Source organism: Pimephales promelas, chromosome 12 (assembly GCF_988280905.1).
Source record: "Pimephales promelas chromosome 12, fPimPro1.hap1.1, whole genome shotgun sequence".
Classification (NCBI taxonomy): Eukaryota; Metazoa; Chordata; class Actinopteri; order Cypriniformes; family Leuciscidae; genus Pimephales; species Pimephales promelas.
This window is the reverse complement of record NC_142780.1, coordinates 35,838,072-35,854,346: the sequence shown is the minus strand read 5'-3', so window position 1 is coordinate 35,854,346 and position 16,275 is coordinate 35,838,072. Positions and strand designations below refer to the sequence as shown.

The 16,275-nt window shown below is 36.7% G+C and overlaps 1 protein-coding gene and 1 long non-coding RNA gene across 3 annotated transcripts in view; both read right to left on the bottom strand.

Annotated features, from left to right (window-relative positions):
• Positions 1–16,275, bottom strand: part of LOC148977080 (uncharacterized) — a 301,169-nt gene that overhangs the window by 54,160 nt on the left and 230,734 nt on the right. The window lies entirely within an intron of this gene.
• eif3ha (eukaryotic translation initiation factor 3, subunit H, a) overlaps positions 1–16,275 on the bottom strand; it is a 75,745-nt gene that overhangs the window by 6,255 nt on the left and 53,215 nt on the right. Inside the window, exons 5-6 of the mRNA XM_039688755.2 lie at positions 5,816–5,965; positions 455–575 (exon numbers count right to left, since the gene is read on the bottom strand). Coding sequence (XP_039544689.1) covers positions 455–575; positions 5,816–5,965 — 271 coding nt within the window. The remainder of the gene's footprint in view (positions 1–454; positions 576–5,815; positions 5,966–16,275) is intronic.

Genomic DNA, 16,275 nt, shown 5'->3' with positions numbered 1-16,275 from the left:
TTTAATATATATATAATTTTTTTATATATATAATAATAATAATATATATATATATATATGAAGAGTTCAGATGCAAAAGCCTCTAAATGCCATTTGAAATTTTCTTCTAAAATGACCATTTTTATCAAGCTTGTATATTTAAGTTCAGTAATTTCACTTAAATGGCAATGATAATTACCTATTAATTGTCATTTAAGTGAAATCACTGAACTTAAATATACAAGCTTGATAAAAATGGTCATTTTAGAAGAAAATTTCAAATGGCATTTAGAGGCTTTTGCATCTGAACTCTTCATATATATATTAAAAAAATATATATTTTATATATAATAAAAATATATATATATATTTTATATATATATATTTTTTAAACAGTAGTGTTATTTGATTATTTCTAAACTATCATAGTATTTAATATATTGAATTATCTTTTTAAGCGTGTATGCGACGGTACCTGCTGCTTCTGCTGGGTCTGCTTGCTGAGGTTACGGCAGTACGTGTTGTACTTGACGATGTCTTGGTTGGCGTCGTCCACGCGGTCCATCAGCAGCTGCAGGCTCTTCTCCAGGTGGTTACTATGGCAACAGATTGACAGATCGCTTAGTCCAACAAAGTTTGCATGTGTAATAAAAGGCTGACTGCACATCAAAGTGTAATTTCTCCACAGTGATCATCTACTCAAAAAACCCAAGATGACAGAAGCATGACGTGCCTGATAAAGACGACTATCTGCTCGCAGTTTACATGGTTCACAGAGACGTGTCTAATCACAGATCATATATCGGGGCCGTTCCAAAACATTCAAGAACTGTGCTGAAAAAACTAAGTGTGCACACATGCTTTTCTAGAGAAAAAGATCATAAAGCAGTATCGCATGCATCCTTCACTGAGAAGGCAATCCCACAATGCACTTCCCAGGTATTTCAGACCGTTCTGTGACCAAAGTTTCTGTGCGTGTTCAAAATTGGTCACTTATGAGGCGATACACTTAATCAGGGTTTCTGCAGGTCTCTTCAAATTAAATGCAATGCTTTTTTATTGCCATACATGATACAAACCACAGATTTTATATATATATATATTAGGGCTGTGCAAAAATGAATTGCAATTAATCGCATTCAAAATAAAAGTCTGCGTTTACATATATTTGTGTGTGCTGTATATAATTATTTTGTATATATAAATACCTATGCATGCATGTATTTAAGAATTATTTGCGCTTAAATTCTATATATATATATATATATATATATATATATATATATATATACACACACACACACACACACATACATAACCTATATTATATAAATATAAATATTTTATATATGAATAACACATTTTCTTAAATATATACATGCATGTGTGTGTATTTATATACACAAAATAATTATATACAGCACACACAAATATATTATGCAAAAACACAGACTTTTATTTTGGATACGATTAATCGCAATTAATTTTTGCACAGCCCTAATATATACACACACACACACACACACACACACAATTTTTCCTGTGGTTATCCAAATTAATATAGAAACATACAGTATATTTCAAACACTTGTTTAATGCCATTTTTATGAATCAAGGTCAGTCTCACTGATACTAATACAGCCATTGATGTCTGGATAAAAATTAACTTTTTTTTTCAGTTTTGTATCATTTATATACTATATTAATATTTAATAATGCTTTGAATTAGCTTTATATTTGTCATATTTTAATTTAAGTTTAAATATTTTTAAGTGCTTTTGTAACTTTTACTAGTTTATTTTAGTTAGTCAATTGCATTTGAATTAGCTTTAGTCATTTTACTATGTGCTTTTGTAATTTTTACTAGTTTTTTTTTAAATATTTCTTAAGGAATCTAGTGCACGAGTCGAAGGAAGCACTTGTGCAGCCTTTAAGCCCGGATTCATTGTAAATGCATGGATGGAGGGAACAAAAATACCTAAATAACATTTGGAACGACATGATGGACAAGCAAACGAAGACAATTTTCATTCATTTAACATTACATGCTTTCAAGAGTGTGTTTTTGGAGTGACACATCTGCTCTATAGACCTATTGGTATTTGCCAAGGAAAGGAAAGGGCATCTCTGTACACAGGAAGACTGAAATTACACACAGAATACATTATCATTATCTGCACGCTGAATGATTTCACACACACCACACACCGACTCCTGGGATGTTCTGAACTACAAATGAAAGACTTAGTCAAAATGGCAAAGATTGTGCCGACTCATAAAGCATTAACTATAAAGACCAAAACACCTGCTCACATCCCAAGTATTTAGTCTATCAATTAGTGTGATTGAGACGAGGGTCCTGAACAGCTGTGGCTGCTGGGAAGCATGAAGGCAGAGAAATGACATTTTTAGCTCATATGTTCATTAAAGAAAAAAATTACTTTTTGAAATAAGATGTCAGTGCACTCTTCTTAAAGAAAAAAAAGATCAAAATTGAAATAAAAGATCGATGCACTCTGTGATATTCTTGATTTGCTTCAGCCCCCTTGATGAAGCTAAATATATCTCAGTGATTATCTTTATGCACTCAAATGGTTTCTTTTCAAGCGTTTTGTTTTAAAAAGTCATTGCAGCCTCAATATGTCTAATATAGAAAATAAAATGATAAGGTCTATGATGATTTCCATGCATTCTGTCACTAAATGAACAAGAATACAAAGTTGTTGTTTTTTTTTTACAAATTGTATATTTAAAATATTTGAAAAACAAAATAAAATCTCTTCTGCTCACCAAGACTGCAAAAAAATTCTGAAAAATTATTGCAATTTAAAACAGATATTTTCTATGTGAATATACAGAAAAATATAATTTATTCCTGTGATCAAAGCTGAATTTATCATCATTACTCCAGTCTTCAGTGTATTTGCTGATAATTTACTCGCCCCCATGTCATCCAAGATGTCCACGACTTTCTTTCTTCAGTCGAAAAGAAATTAAGGTTTTTGATGAAAACATTCCAGGATTTTCTCCATATAATGGACTTCAATGGGGTCCAAACGGTTCAAGGTCCAAATGAGAGTTTCAGTGCAGCTTCAAATGGCTTTAAACGATTCCAGACGATGAATAAGGGTCTTATCAAGCGAAACGAGCGGCCATTTAAAAAAAAAAACAACAACAAAGTTTAAGTTTGACGACCACAAAATGGTCGTCCTGTTCTGTGATCGTGACTCTCTTGTTCATACTCGTTCACAAAATGAACGAATCTTTTTTCATGTCATTTGGTTCATTCAACGAACGTAATGAACGAGTTGATTCGAGAAAAGATTCATTCATTTTGATGAACAGGAGAGTCACGATCACAGAACAGGACGACCATTTGTGCTTATAAAACTTAAACTTTGTTATTTATTTATTAATTAAATGACCGCTCGTTTCGCTTGATAAGACCCTTATTCATCGTCTGGAGTCGTTTAAAGCCCTTTGAAGCTGCACTGAAACTCTCGTTTGAACCTTGAACCATTTGGACCCCATTGAAGTCCATTATATGGAGAAAATTCTGGTATGTTTTCGTCAAAAACCTTCATTTCTTTTCGACTGAAGAAAGAAAGACATGGACATCTTGGATGACATGGGGGCGAGTAAATTATCAGCAAAAGCTTTTTTAAACTGAACTACTCCTTTAAGGTCTATTCAATATTCAACAACTTGACAAAACCGAAATCACACTCAGAAGTAAAAGAGCCACAATAGCAGAAGAGCCGGAGCGGAAATGCTAAACTAGTGCAAGGAAAATAAAGTGCTATAGAGTACAGCCCTTTCCTAGAGTCATCACTGCTCTAAACTCAACACTGTCCTTGAAGCTCATATTAGTGAAAGGAAAAAAGAAAATTCATTCTGAATGTAATGAGGCTCATTTCTGGGAACTGCTCTCATGGAAACCGACTCGACTCAATCTGTAATAAAACTCAGTGGAATCTAACTGGATTAGCCAAATTAATTTAGAAGAGAGGACTATTTGCAGGAGAATTAAACGTCCAGCTCCAGATAGTGGCGTTACTGATGGACAGTGGCTGTCATCTGGTATAGAATGCATTTAATCATGAAAGATAAAAAGGCATATGAACTTTTACAATGCTTCCCTTTCATTTTTGTGTTTAGGCACAGATTCAGCTGCTAATATTAAACCCATTAAGTCACACTTCATATTAGCATGCATTAATGTAGCCTTCTTATTGTGTTGATGTTATAGTGTAAAACACTTGTGCTGCTATTGAGGTGGGATTTATGGGTAGGGTTAGGACAGATGTGTAAGGTTTTAAATTTTTATGTTTGTGCGTATGTGGTGTTTTTAATGTGCTTAAGTTCATAAGTCGAGTATTTCCTCCTTAAAACTGCAGTGAATCAAAGACAGTCTCAAAAACACGCTGTGAAATCGCCAACCAGTGGAGTGGAGGCGGGGCTCATTTGCATATTCATAGAACCGCGAAAACTAAATCAGGCAAGGGTGTCGAGTTACATTCAAGATATTTTAAGGCATGAAAAAAACTTTTAAATACGTCATTTTGGTGATCAAAGTTGAGTTTTAAGGCGAGACGCAACAGGTGAATAGGGTAATTTAACTGGCAGATATCACCATGAAACTTTCCCAGTTGAGAAAAAAATATATTACGTATAAGTTTTCTGTAATTTAATGTTTAAATATGCAAATGAGGCATTATCTAATTAAATATGCACTAATTTGCATATATATAAAAATAAAACAAAAACGAAATCGGAGTATTGGACAAAGCCAGGTTCAAAATTTTTTTTCATTGTGTTCACATATTAGATTACAGAGGGATTTATGGATATCTACTTTTGTTATCCTGTAAATCAGAATATACTGCCAATTGCCTTAAAAAAATTAACGTTTTTTGGAATAAAATGTTATATAAATCAAGCTAGGAATAATATATTTCCCTCTGTAAATGTCTTCATAATATAACTAGGTACAAGACTGGAAAGTTTGGTGTATATAGGTGATACTGAAGTGGAGATTTCGGACTTGAGAGAGTATGAGAGAAAAGTCATTTTGAGAAAACTGGCTTTAAAGATTTAGCATCAGCCAATGAGAGTTAAATTTAGAGTTTAAAGTTAAATCTAAACTCTAAATTTAGAGTTAAATCCCCCCTTTTACTTGATAAAAAGGTGATAAAAAGGAAATGACCATATTTGGTGTGATCGCTGAGCAGCAGGATGATTTATAACGACAACTTTTGAAGAATTTATGAGAAATCTACAGACGCAAACAGACAAATTCTAGTAAAACAAAGACCTAAATGTGTATTTCAGACTTTTTTTCACCACAAGTCTGAAAGAAGACATGTTATTGAAGACAAATATCCCAAAATTGACCAGAAAAAAAAAAAAAAGATGATTTTGCCTGCCGTGTCTCGCCTTAAGGGATGCAATGATTGACTACAGTCTAACAGAACTAAACATATGCAGGTATTTTCCTAAACATAACTACAATGTAAAAACATTAAGTGCATTGCATCAGATGATTAGTTTAAATGTTAGTAGGCACAAAATAAAGTATTAGATCGAAACCCAGTAAGGAAGCGCAGCTTTTGGGTTCTAGTGAGGGATGGAGATAAACTAGTGTTGTGTTTATATCAAATCTCAGCATTTCTCTGCTCCCAGAAGGCCGTTCCTGTAACTATTGTCCAGATTAAACTGTGCCATCAGGGCATGTCAGCATGCATTGCGTTTCCTCGGTCAGCCCGTGCGAAACAACACGGACTGACGAGATGAAGCAGCGAACGACACATTTGGCAGAGGTCGGGGTGATTCTGACCTGCTGGACAGATTGAGCAGTTCGTGCTTGTCAGCCACCGTACTCTTCTCCTGCAGCTCCCACATGAGCACGTTTATGAGATGGGAGTTCTTGATGACGATGGGGACTTCCTCGAACATGTGCTCGAAGCCAACGCACGCCTTCTTCAGCCTGGGGAGACACGGGCATTCAGAGTTAGGAAAATACACACAACATTCAATACATAATGCATTTATTTCAAGAAATTACTTTTATTTTGGAAGGATTGTGGGAAAACATGCATCAGTGAAACATTATGGTTCCCCTATGATGAGTTTATAGTTAGGGGCCAAGCACCGAAGGTGCGGAGGCACCTATTGTATCTGTGCCGGTTCTTATTATTATTATTATTAGGGGCCAAGCACCGAAGGTGCGGAGGCACCTATTGTATCTGTTCCGGTTCTTATTATTATTATTATTATTATTATTCTTCTTCCGACTGGGCGTCTATGGCAGCCCATAGACCGGTTTGCGGGAAAGTTGTTTTGGTTTGACATTCTGATAGAGGACAGTCCCAACTTTAAATACACCAATTTTGGTGTCTCTAACTCATTCCCTCTAGCGCCACCAACTGTCCAAAGTTTCACTTTTATTATGCTAATAACTTTTGAACCGTAAGGCCTATCAACAAAATTCTTTTTTCCTCTTGTTCCTGAGCTCATGCCGATTCGATCGCACCCTATGACGTCATTTTCCGTCATAAAAAAACGGCCGCCATTTTGAATTTTCTAAAAAACGTACTTTTGCGAACTCGTCCTAGACGGTTTGTCTGATTTTCACCAAAATCGCACCGGATCATCTCCAGGCAGTGCTGACAAAAAGTTATGGAATTCAAGATGATTCGCCTAACGGTTTTCGATAAACGCACAAACTAATTTTACGTAACGCTTGCGAAAACAGACGTAAGGCTGTATCTCCGCAACGCTTCATCCTATTCAGACCAAACTTGGTACATGTAATCACAAGCATGACCTGAGGCTACATGCAGCGTTTCGGCGCAGCGCCACCTAGTGGTCCGGAGATATGAAAAATGGCTATTTTTGCTCGTAACTTCTGAACGGTTTGTCCAAAAATCATAAACGTCATCTCGTTAGATTCAGGGCATCATGCCGAGTCGACCGATATCCAATTTTCCCAGATCGGCCATTTTGGCTGTCGGCCATTTTGAATTATGTGCTAAAATGCTGTATTTTTTGAACGCATGAACGAATTGTTACGAAACTCGGTATGGGTCATCAGTACGATGCCCTGAAGAAGCCTGAGAAGTTTCGAAACAGCGCCACCTAGTGGTGAATTTTTTTTTCCAAACGCTTATAACTTTGGGTGTGGTACACTTATTTTCACGGGAGTCATCTTTTTGAGTTCCTGAATCGTTGCCGAGTCCAACAATACTAAACATGCTGGGTTTCGTGTTACGGTTGGTGTAGCGTAGCGATTTAGCGCGAAAAAAACACTTGGCGATATCTTCAAAACCGCTGTTCCGATCGAGACGAAACCACCGCCAGAAACACGGAATCATAGCTTGTTAACTAAACGCTAATGCCCAAATGCGAAAATATTGATAGTAAGGGGTAGTAAAATTCAAACAAAGTCATGTGTCAGTCATTTTTTACGTGTTTTTTCATATAAATGTTTATAACCCGGAAGCGAATTGAGATATTTTCACCAAAATTGACACACATATGTATGGGGTCACTCTGAGGACACATAAAAAAAATTGTGGGACTGAGCCTCTTGGTGGCGCTAAAATAGAACAAAACGTGAAATTCCCATTGACTTCAATAGAGTTTTGTGAAATAAAATGCTATACTAAACAAATGCATTGGTGTAATATTACAAAACTCAGTGTGTGCCATAAGCAGCATGCCCTGAAGGTACTTAAAAGATTTTAAGACAGCGCCACCTGTTGGTCAAAAGTTATAATTAATTTCTGAGAACGCTAATAACTTTTGAATAAATTTGCGTATTGCAATGAAACTGATCTTAATAGATTCCTTTGGTTATGCCAAAAACATAGATATCAGGTTTTCCATAATCAGACAAACGTTCTGTTCGCCATCTTTATTTCTTTGAAAAACCTTCTTTTTCGAACTCCTCCTAGACCGTTTGTCCGATTTTCACGAAAATTGAATCGTATCATCTCCAGACCGTGCCGACTAAAAGTTATGAATTGCACGATGATAGACAAAACCGTTTTTGTATACCACAGCATCAAAATTTAGGCATGCTGCCAAAATTACTATTTAGGCTTTATCTCTGCAATGCCTTCACATTTTGACACCAAACTTTGCATGTGTCATTGTCACCTCACTCTGACCACACATCTATTTCGTAACTGCGCCACCTATTGTTCGAAAGTGATAACCCATTAAATCATCTTATAAGGTAATGTTTATGTGATTTTCTTAGCCATTTGCCCAAAGTTCTCTCAAAATGCCCTTAATTGCTCCTTGCTGCAGTTGGTCTGCCACTCCTAGCCATTTTGGCATATGTTGCCGCTTCTTGCGCTTGGCCCCGGTAATGGCTGCTTGCAGCTATATTTATTATTATTATTCTTCTTCCGACTGGGCGTCTATGGCAGCCCATAGACCGGTTTGCGGGAAAGTTGTTTTGGTTTGACATTCTGATAGAGGACAGTCCCAACTTTAAATACACCAATTTTGGTGTCTCTAACTCATTCCCTCTAGCGCCACCAACTGTCCAAAGTTGCACTTTTATTATGCTAATAACTTTTGAACCGTAAGGCCTATCAACAAAATTCTTTTTTCTTCTTGTTCCTGAGCTCATGCCGAGTCGATCGCACCCTATGACGTCATTTTCCGTCATAAAAAAATGGCCGCCATTTTGAATTTTCCAAAAAACCTACTTTTGCGAACTCGTCCTAGACGGTTTGTCCGATTTTCACCAAAATCGCACCGGATCATCTCCAGGCAGTGCTGACAAAAAGTTATGGAATTCAAGATGATTCGAAGAACCGTTGTCGATAAACGCGCAAACTAATTTTACATAGCGCTTGCAAAAACAGACGTGAGGCTGTATCTCCGCAACGCTTAATCCTATTCAGACCAAACTTGGTACATGTTATCACAAGCATGACCTGAGGCTACATGCAGCGTTTCGGCGCAGCGCCACCTAGTGGTCCGGAGATATGAAAAATGGCTATTTTTGCTCGTAACTTCTGAACGGTTTGTCCAAAAATCATAAACTTCATCTCGTTAGATTCAGGGCGTCATGCCGAGTAAACTGATATGCAATTTTCCCAGATCGGCCATTTTGGCTGTCGGCCATTTTGAATTATGTGCTAAAATGCTGTATTTTTTGAACGCATGAACGAATTGTTACGAAACTCGGTATGGGTCATCAGTACGATGCCCTGAAGGAGCCTGAGAAGTTTCGAAACAGCACCACCTAGTGGTGAATTTTTTTTTTCAAACGCTTATAACTTTGGGTGTGGTACACTTATTTTCACGGGAGTCATCTTTTTGAGTTCCTGAATCGTTGCAGAGTCCAACGATACTAAACATGCTGGGTTTCGTGTTACGGTTGGTGTAGCGTAGCGATTTAGCGCGAAAAAAACACTTGGCGATATCTTCAAAACCGCTGTTCCGATCGAGACGAAACCACCGCCAAAAACACGGAATCATAGCTCGTTAACTACATGCTAATGCCCAAATGCGAAAATATTGATAGTAAGGGGTAGTAAAATTCAAACAAAGTCATGTGTCAGTCATTTTTTACGTGTTTTTTCATATAAATGTTTATAACTCGGAAGTGAATTGAGATATTTGCACCAAAATTGACACACATATGTATGGGGTCACTCTGAGGACACATAAAAAAAATTGTGGGACTGAGCCTCTTGGTGGCGCTATAATAGAACAAAACGTGAAATTCCCATTGACTTCAATAGAGTTTTGTGAAATAAAATGCTATACTAAACAAATGCATTAGTGTAATATTACAAAACTCAGTGTGTGCCATAAGCAGCATGCCCTGAAGGTACTCAAAAGATTTTGAGACAGCGCCACCTGTTGGTCAAAAGTTATAATTAATTTCTGAGAACGCTAATTACTTTTGAATAAATTTGCTTATTGCAATGAAACTGATCTTAATAGATTCGTTGGGTTATGCTGAAAACATAGATATCAGGTTTTCCATAATCAGACAAACTTCCTGTTCGCCATCTTTATTTCTTTGAAAAACCTTCTTTTTCGAACTCCTCCTAGACCGTTTGTCCGATTTTCACGAAAATTGAATCGTATCATCTCCAGACCGTGCCGACTAAAAGTTATGAATTGCACGATGATAGACAAAACCGTTTTCGTATACCACAGCATCAAATTTTAGGCATGCTGCCAAAATTACTATTTAGGCTTTATCTCTGCAATGCCTTCACATTTTGACACCAAACTTTGCATGTGTCATTGTCACCTCACTCTGACCACATCACATCTATTTCGTAACTGCGTCACCTATTGTTCGAAAGTGATAACCCATTAAATCATCTTATAAGTTAATGTTTATGTGATTTTCTTAGCCATTTGCCCAAAGTTCTCTCAAAATGCCCTTAATTGCTCCTTGCTGCAGTTGGTCTGCCACTCCTTGCCATTTTGGCATATGTTGCCGCTTCTTGCGCTTGGCCCCGGTAATGGCTGCTTGCAGCTATATTTCACTTTATAGCCCTTAATCCTATAATTGTGGACAAATGTGTGATCCTAATTTTTATTTATTATAAATGTTATATCACTGTCTTCGATAAAGTTTTGTCTATCCATTTATGGTGGGGTTTTTTTATTTAGGGGGTATTTTTGAATTTATTTACTTCAAAAGAACCATATTTTCTATGTAAATTATGCTTATTTTATTTTTTTAACTAAATTAAAATATCATCCCAATAAGTTCTTAGAGCTAAAACCTAAAGATGAAGTGACTTTGCTGTCACCTGGTGTCTTATTTTGGCTTATTTTAGACTGCTCTAAATTACAGTTTTTCCCTATATTCATTTCTATGGGTGCCCATTTTTGACCCCAATACAAGATTAAGGAGTTTGTTTGTTTTTTTGAGTCAAAAAAAAATTGTGTGTGTTCAGGAGGCAAACTTAAGAAAAGTAGATCAAGGGAAGTATTTTTTAAAGATTAATCAAAACTATTTTGCCCACATTTGTCCAGAAAACGGTTTTAGGGTTAAGATAAAAAACAAAACAAATTCTCATAATATCGCAGCATCATGTGCTTTGGGTTTCCTATTCATTTACACACACAATGCAACATTAAATTTTGCATTTTTCAATCAACAGGTCATTTTCTATTTATCTTTCATGAGTATCGCAATAATACCGTTCAGTTTCATGATACTGAATCGTGACACGAGGTTATCGTTTAGGGTTAAGGCCTGTTCACACCGGGACGAATTTCACGTGCGATATTAGTCGACGTTTAACGCCTCGTGACTAAACAATGGGCGCCAATGTGAGAGTTCACACCGACGCGAAAAACGCCACGCGTAAAAGCGTCATTTAAAAAAAAAAAAACTATCGGACCAACGAGATTGGCGGGTTTGCTCACGTGTCTGGTACTTCTGAAGTTACAGTAAAACACAACTTGGGGGCGCTCAAACACAAAACGGTCTTGCCGAGCACACAAACGGCGAAGAAGAGATAAGATAAGTTACCTATGGGCAAGATGAATGCTGAGCTGCTGGTCTCGGAGCATATATGATAATATTTATATTAGTATTTCTGTAATAATAGAATAGTATAGGGCGACCAACAGTCCTGTTTTCCCGGGACATGTGTAAAACGGTCAGTGGTGGAATGTAACGAAGTACAAATACTTCGTTACTTTACTTAAGTACATTTTTCACGTATCTTTACTTTACTTAAGTAGAATAAATAGTGCCTACTTTTTACTTTTACTTTGTTACATTTTGCAGCAATTATTATACTTTCTACTCCACTACATTTCTACAACTTCTGTTACATTTTCGTTACATTTTCTGATCAGTTTTTCCCCTGCCAAAACGTAATCTGACCGTCCGTTCGTTGCACGTTTGTCTCACCATTGACGTTTGGTTGCCATAGATACATCAACGCGGTCACACTAAATGCGTCTCGCACGCAGTGTGTTTATCGTGCAACTCATACGCGAAAATTTGTTTTTACGTGCATAGGAAACACACCGTGTGTAATATATGTTTGGTTTGGTTAGGATTATGGCAAGCCAAGAGGTTCAGAATTACACCATAAATGAATCGCGTTTACTGCCAAACATAGTTATTAACATAAGGATAAGCATGATATTGCCTAATTGCAAGCTTGTTTCAGAAATGGTGACATTTTTTTCCATCATTATTGAACATCATTATAGGAGTAGGCTATTAGGTTGAATGAGTTAGAATTAAATGTTTTATTAATCATTAGAAAATAGACATTAAGGTAATAAATTGTTATGCAAGTAGTTTTACTTTTAATACTTAAAGTACATTTAAAATAAAGTACTTTTTACTTTTTACTTAAGTATGGTTGTCATTGTGTTACTTCTACTTTTACTAAAGTAAATATTAATCTGGGTATTTATACTTTTACTTAAGTAGTGAGATTCAGTACTTCCTCCACCACTGGAAACGGTCAATTTGTGCTGTACAGAAATCTGAGTGGAGATGAACTGCGCATAGTGTGCGTAGTGTGAGTCAAATTTTGACAAGTGAGGAGAGGAGATAACCGACTCTTTGTATTCTTTCTTTTATTTTATTTTTCTATTGTGACCAGATGTTTGTTTGTGTTTTTTTTCCTCGCTCGATCCCCATGTATGAGGACTTGAGTGGTTTTATTAAACGCGGGGAAATACGACAACTCTCGTGCTATGTTTTTATCTCTGGGCAACATCTCAACTTTGCGTTACACATGTCCTGTTTCCACGTCCTGTCCTGACTGTTTTTAAGTGATGAAAACGTCCTGGTTTTCAAAAAAAAAACTGCTGGGAGAGATCAGTCCGACAGCAAAATATAGATGGGCAAACAAGGTGGACGAGGAAGAAAAACAAGATAAAGAGAATGAAAACTAAAGATATGAATAGATTTTGTTAGTTCGTTTTTGTAAGTTTGTGAGAGCTATTTTTTGTTACATTTGGATGCATTTCTTTTAGTTATTTATACATTTATTTGGTAACACTTTACAATAAGGTTTGTTAGTTAACATTAGTTAATATGAACTAATAATGAATAGCACATATACAGCATTTGTTAATCTTTGTTAATGTTATTTTCAACATTTACTAATACTTGATTAAAATCTTGTTAGCATTAGTTAATGCACCGTGAACTAAACAACGAACAGCTGTATTTTCATGAACTAACATTAACAAAGATGAACAAATGCAGTAACAAATGTATTGCTCGTGGTTAGTGCATGTTAGTAAATACATTAACTAATGAACCTAATTGTAAAGTGTTACCATTTATTTTTCTAATATAGAAGACTTTCTATCATTATTTCATTCGTTTTTTTTAATCTGTCATAATAAAACATTGAGACATGAATATGATCACCCTAGTATAGTATTCTATTATTATTTCTGTTTTACATTAAGCGCCATCTAGTGTCAGGGAATGAATTTGCATGTTCACTCGGCTCATCGTCAGTAGGGTTGGGTATCGTTTGAATTTGAACGATTCTGATTCCGATTCCTTGTTTCGATTCCGGTTTCTAACGATTCTCGATTCCGATTCTTTTAACCCTTTCACACGTAAGTTTAAAATATTCTAACTGACCCCCCAGCGTGAGTTTTTCAAGGCGACCGTTATTTAGAACTTGCCACTTTAATGTTTCCATGGTGACGCGTCATTGCTTGTCACGTGACACAGCACAACCAGAAGAGAGCGCGGAATGAATGATGATCTGCTTTTATGTCATTTTTCCTTTTTTATTAAAAATATTCAAAAATGTATTAGCTATATCATGAAACACTGATATTCCGATTGTCAAATATGTGCAAGTGGATGGGTTTTGTTGTTTAGACATCTTTATAACGATCGCGTTAGTTGAGCTGTATGCACAACGGGCGGCGCCATTTTAGTTTCGTTTTCAGTTCAGAGAATCGGATCTGTTGGATTTATTACGTCAATTCATCCACTTCTCACGAAATACATGATAGTAAGTGGCTGGTGAACTGGGAGAAGAATAGGATCAAATGTTAAGCTACTTACACAATGTGTATCTGATATGAATAAAATGTGTCGTCTTATTATAATTGAAAGGATTATTATTGCCGCTCCCATAGACATCTGTATGTATTTTACAAACTCAAAATCATTGTTTTGCTTGTACATATGTGTATTTAAATGTCTGAAACCTAAAATAAACATTATGTGGTTGAAAACACTCAATAGTTGTGATATATGACAGCACTGAGTGCGTCTGTCTCTGGCTGAGCGCCAGCCAACGCGCGAGAGCAAGTTTGAATTTAGCAGTTGCTGACGTGTGCACTGAACGTTCTAATCACACCGGTGTGATCGTACGCTCCAGGGACCAGCCAAGACTGATCACACCGGTGTGATCGTACGCGTGAAAGGGTTAAGAGGCAGGGTCAAAAAAGTTAAGCTAACCTTGCTAACCAACGGCCTTTCGGAAGAAAATAATCCTTTATGAAGGAAATACTCCTTCTGTAAAAATACACAAATTTTGCATTTTGCCGAGATTTCGTTATTTTTAGAAAAGTGAAGCCACACTTTGGATCGCCGACGCGTTTTGTTCGACTCGCGCGGTTATGCCAACACTTCCGGTAGACGCTTCTTCGTTGGTGTCGTTCAGCGGTTTCTTCTTCCGCTCGGCGGACTGTGAATATCGAATCTTTATCTTTAACTTTTGAACGATTCCGGGAAAAAACGAAAAGTTAGTCCCGGTTCCAATCGATACTCGATTCTCGATACCCAACCCTAATCGTCAGCGAAAAACGCTTGGGTGTGAACACAAAAAACGCTGACGAATAACGCGCGCTGATATTCGTCCCGGTGTGTACGGGCCTTTAGGGTAAAAAATATCGGTTTCTACATTTTAACCACAAACCAGCAAGACTTCAAGTCTTTTAAATAAATGATTTTCTTTTGGTATAGAACAAAATACCAGTTCAGGGTTCCCCTTTTGGCTGTTGTTGCAGCCAACTGCACAACATATTGCAGGCATTATTGAGGCCGTATGTCGCAAAGTGAACCGAATGAATAGGCTACGACTGACTCCCATAGTTTACAGCATTAGGTAAGAGATTTGGTTTCCTTTTTGTATAGTATATGTATTGTACCTGATATCCCAAAGAATCAATATTGCATCGAATCGAAATCGATTTGTGAAATGTGTGTCAATACCCAGCCCTAGTGGCAGGGGCGGAGTGGGACCAAAAAATCTACCGGGAAATTTCGTAGACCACCGGCCCTCCAATCACCGGCGTGATTTTAGTAGCCGATAGAATTTATAATTTTACTGATTTAAAAGGAACTTTGTTGTACTAGTATGCTGGAGTAAAGTTCATAAATGGCCGTTCTTTCCCACAGTAATTTCTAAAACTATGTTGGGGGGACTCTGTGCCTGTAGGGGGGTTCGGGGGCATGTTCCCCCGCAAGAAAATTTTGGACATTTTAAGGTTAAATGCATCAATCTCGTGCTCTCTGAGAGATCGAAATTAAGAGCTTCAACCCATGAACTGCTCGTTGAACAAAGAAAACGCATTGATTTGACAATAAACAGGGCTCAAACATCTTTTTAGTTGTGAGAGTCAGTCTGCATTACATCATCAATGGTGTTTTAGGATGACAAACAATTATTATAATAATGTAATAATGATCTATAATTATTCCTATGACGTACTGTAAAATCCATTTATAGCCTATACATGTACTATGTAAATGAAAATGAGTACTTCAAAAGTATATTTTAACTTTCATTACACTATAATATAGGAAAATTAAAATACGTTTGTCCTAATTTCTTCACTTGCAAGAAATAAACCCTTGAGCTTTTATTTAGGAGAAAACACCAGATGATCGCGTGAGCAAAGTAATCGCGCAGCACAAACTGATGCTATTCTAATGTCAGTTATTATAATGGCGTAACGCCATATATATTCATGGTTTCAATATTAGTTCGTTGGCAAAATATAATGCTAGACACCTTAATGTTAGGTTTTACATCTTTACATATCTGTGTTGGGAAAAGGGAGAAGAGAGAGTTCGGCAAGGCGGATTCGAACTCGCGTTCAGCGCATAAAAAAGCTGCTTTCAGGCACTTCACGCCCTACGACCTATGACCTACGCCAGTGAGGCTGTTTCAAGACGGGTGTCGTTTTGCTGTAAAGACCGGCACTTAGTGCAAATATATGCTCCGTTAAAGAAAATGTAAAAAAAAAAAAAAAAAAAGTTTTTTTCCCTTAGCTTGGGCCAAGGCGAACTTCCAA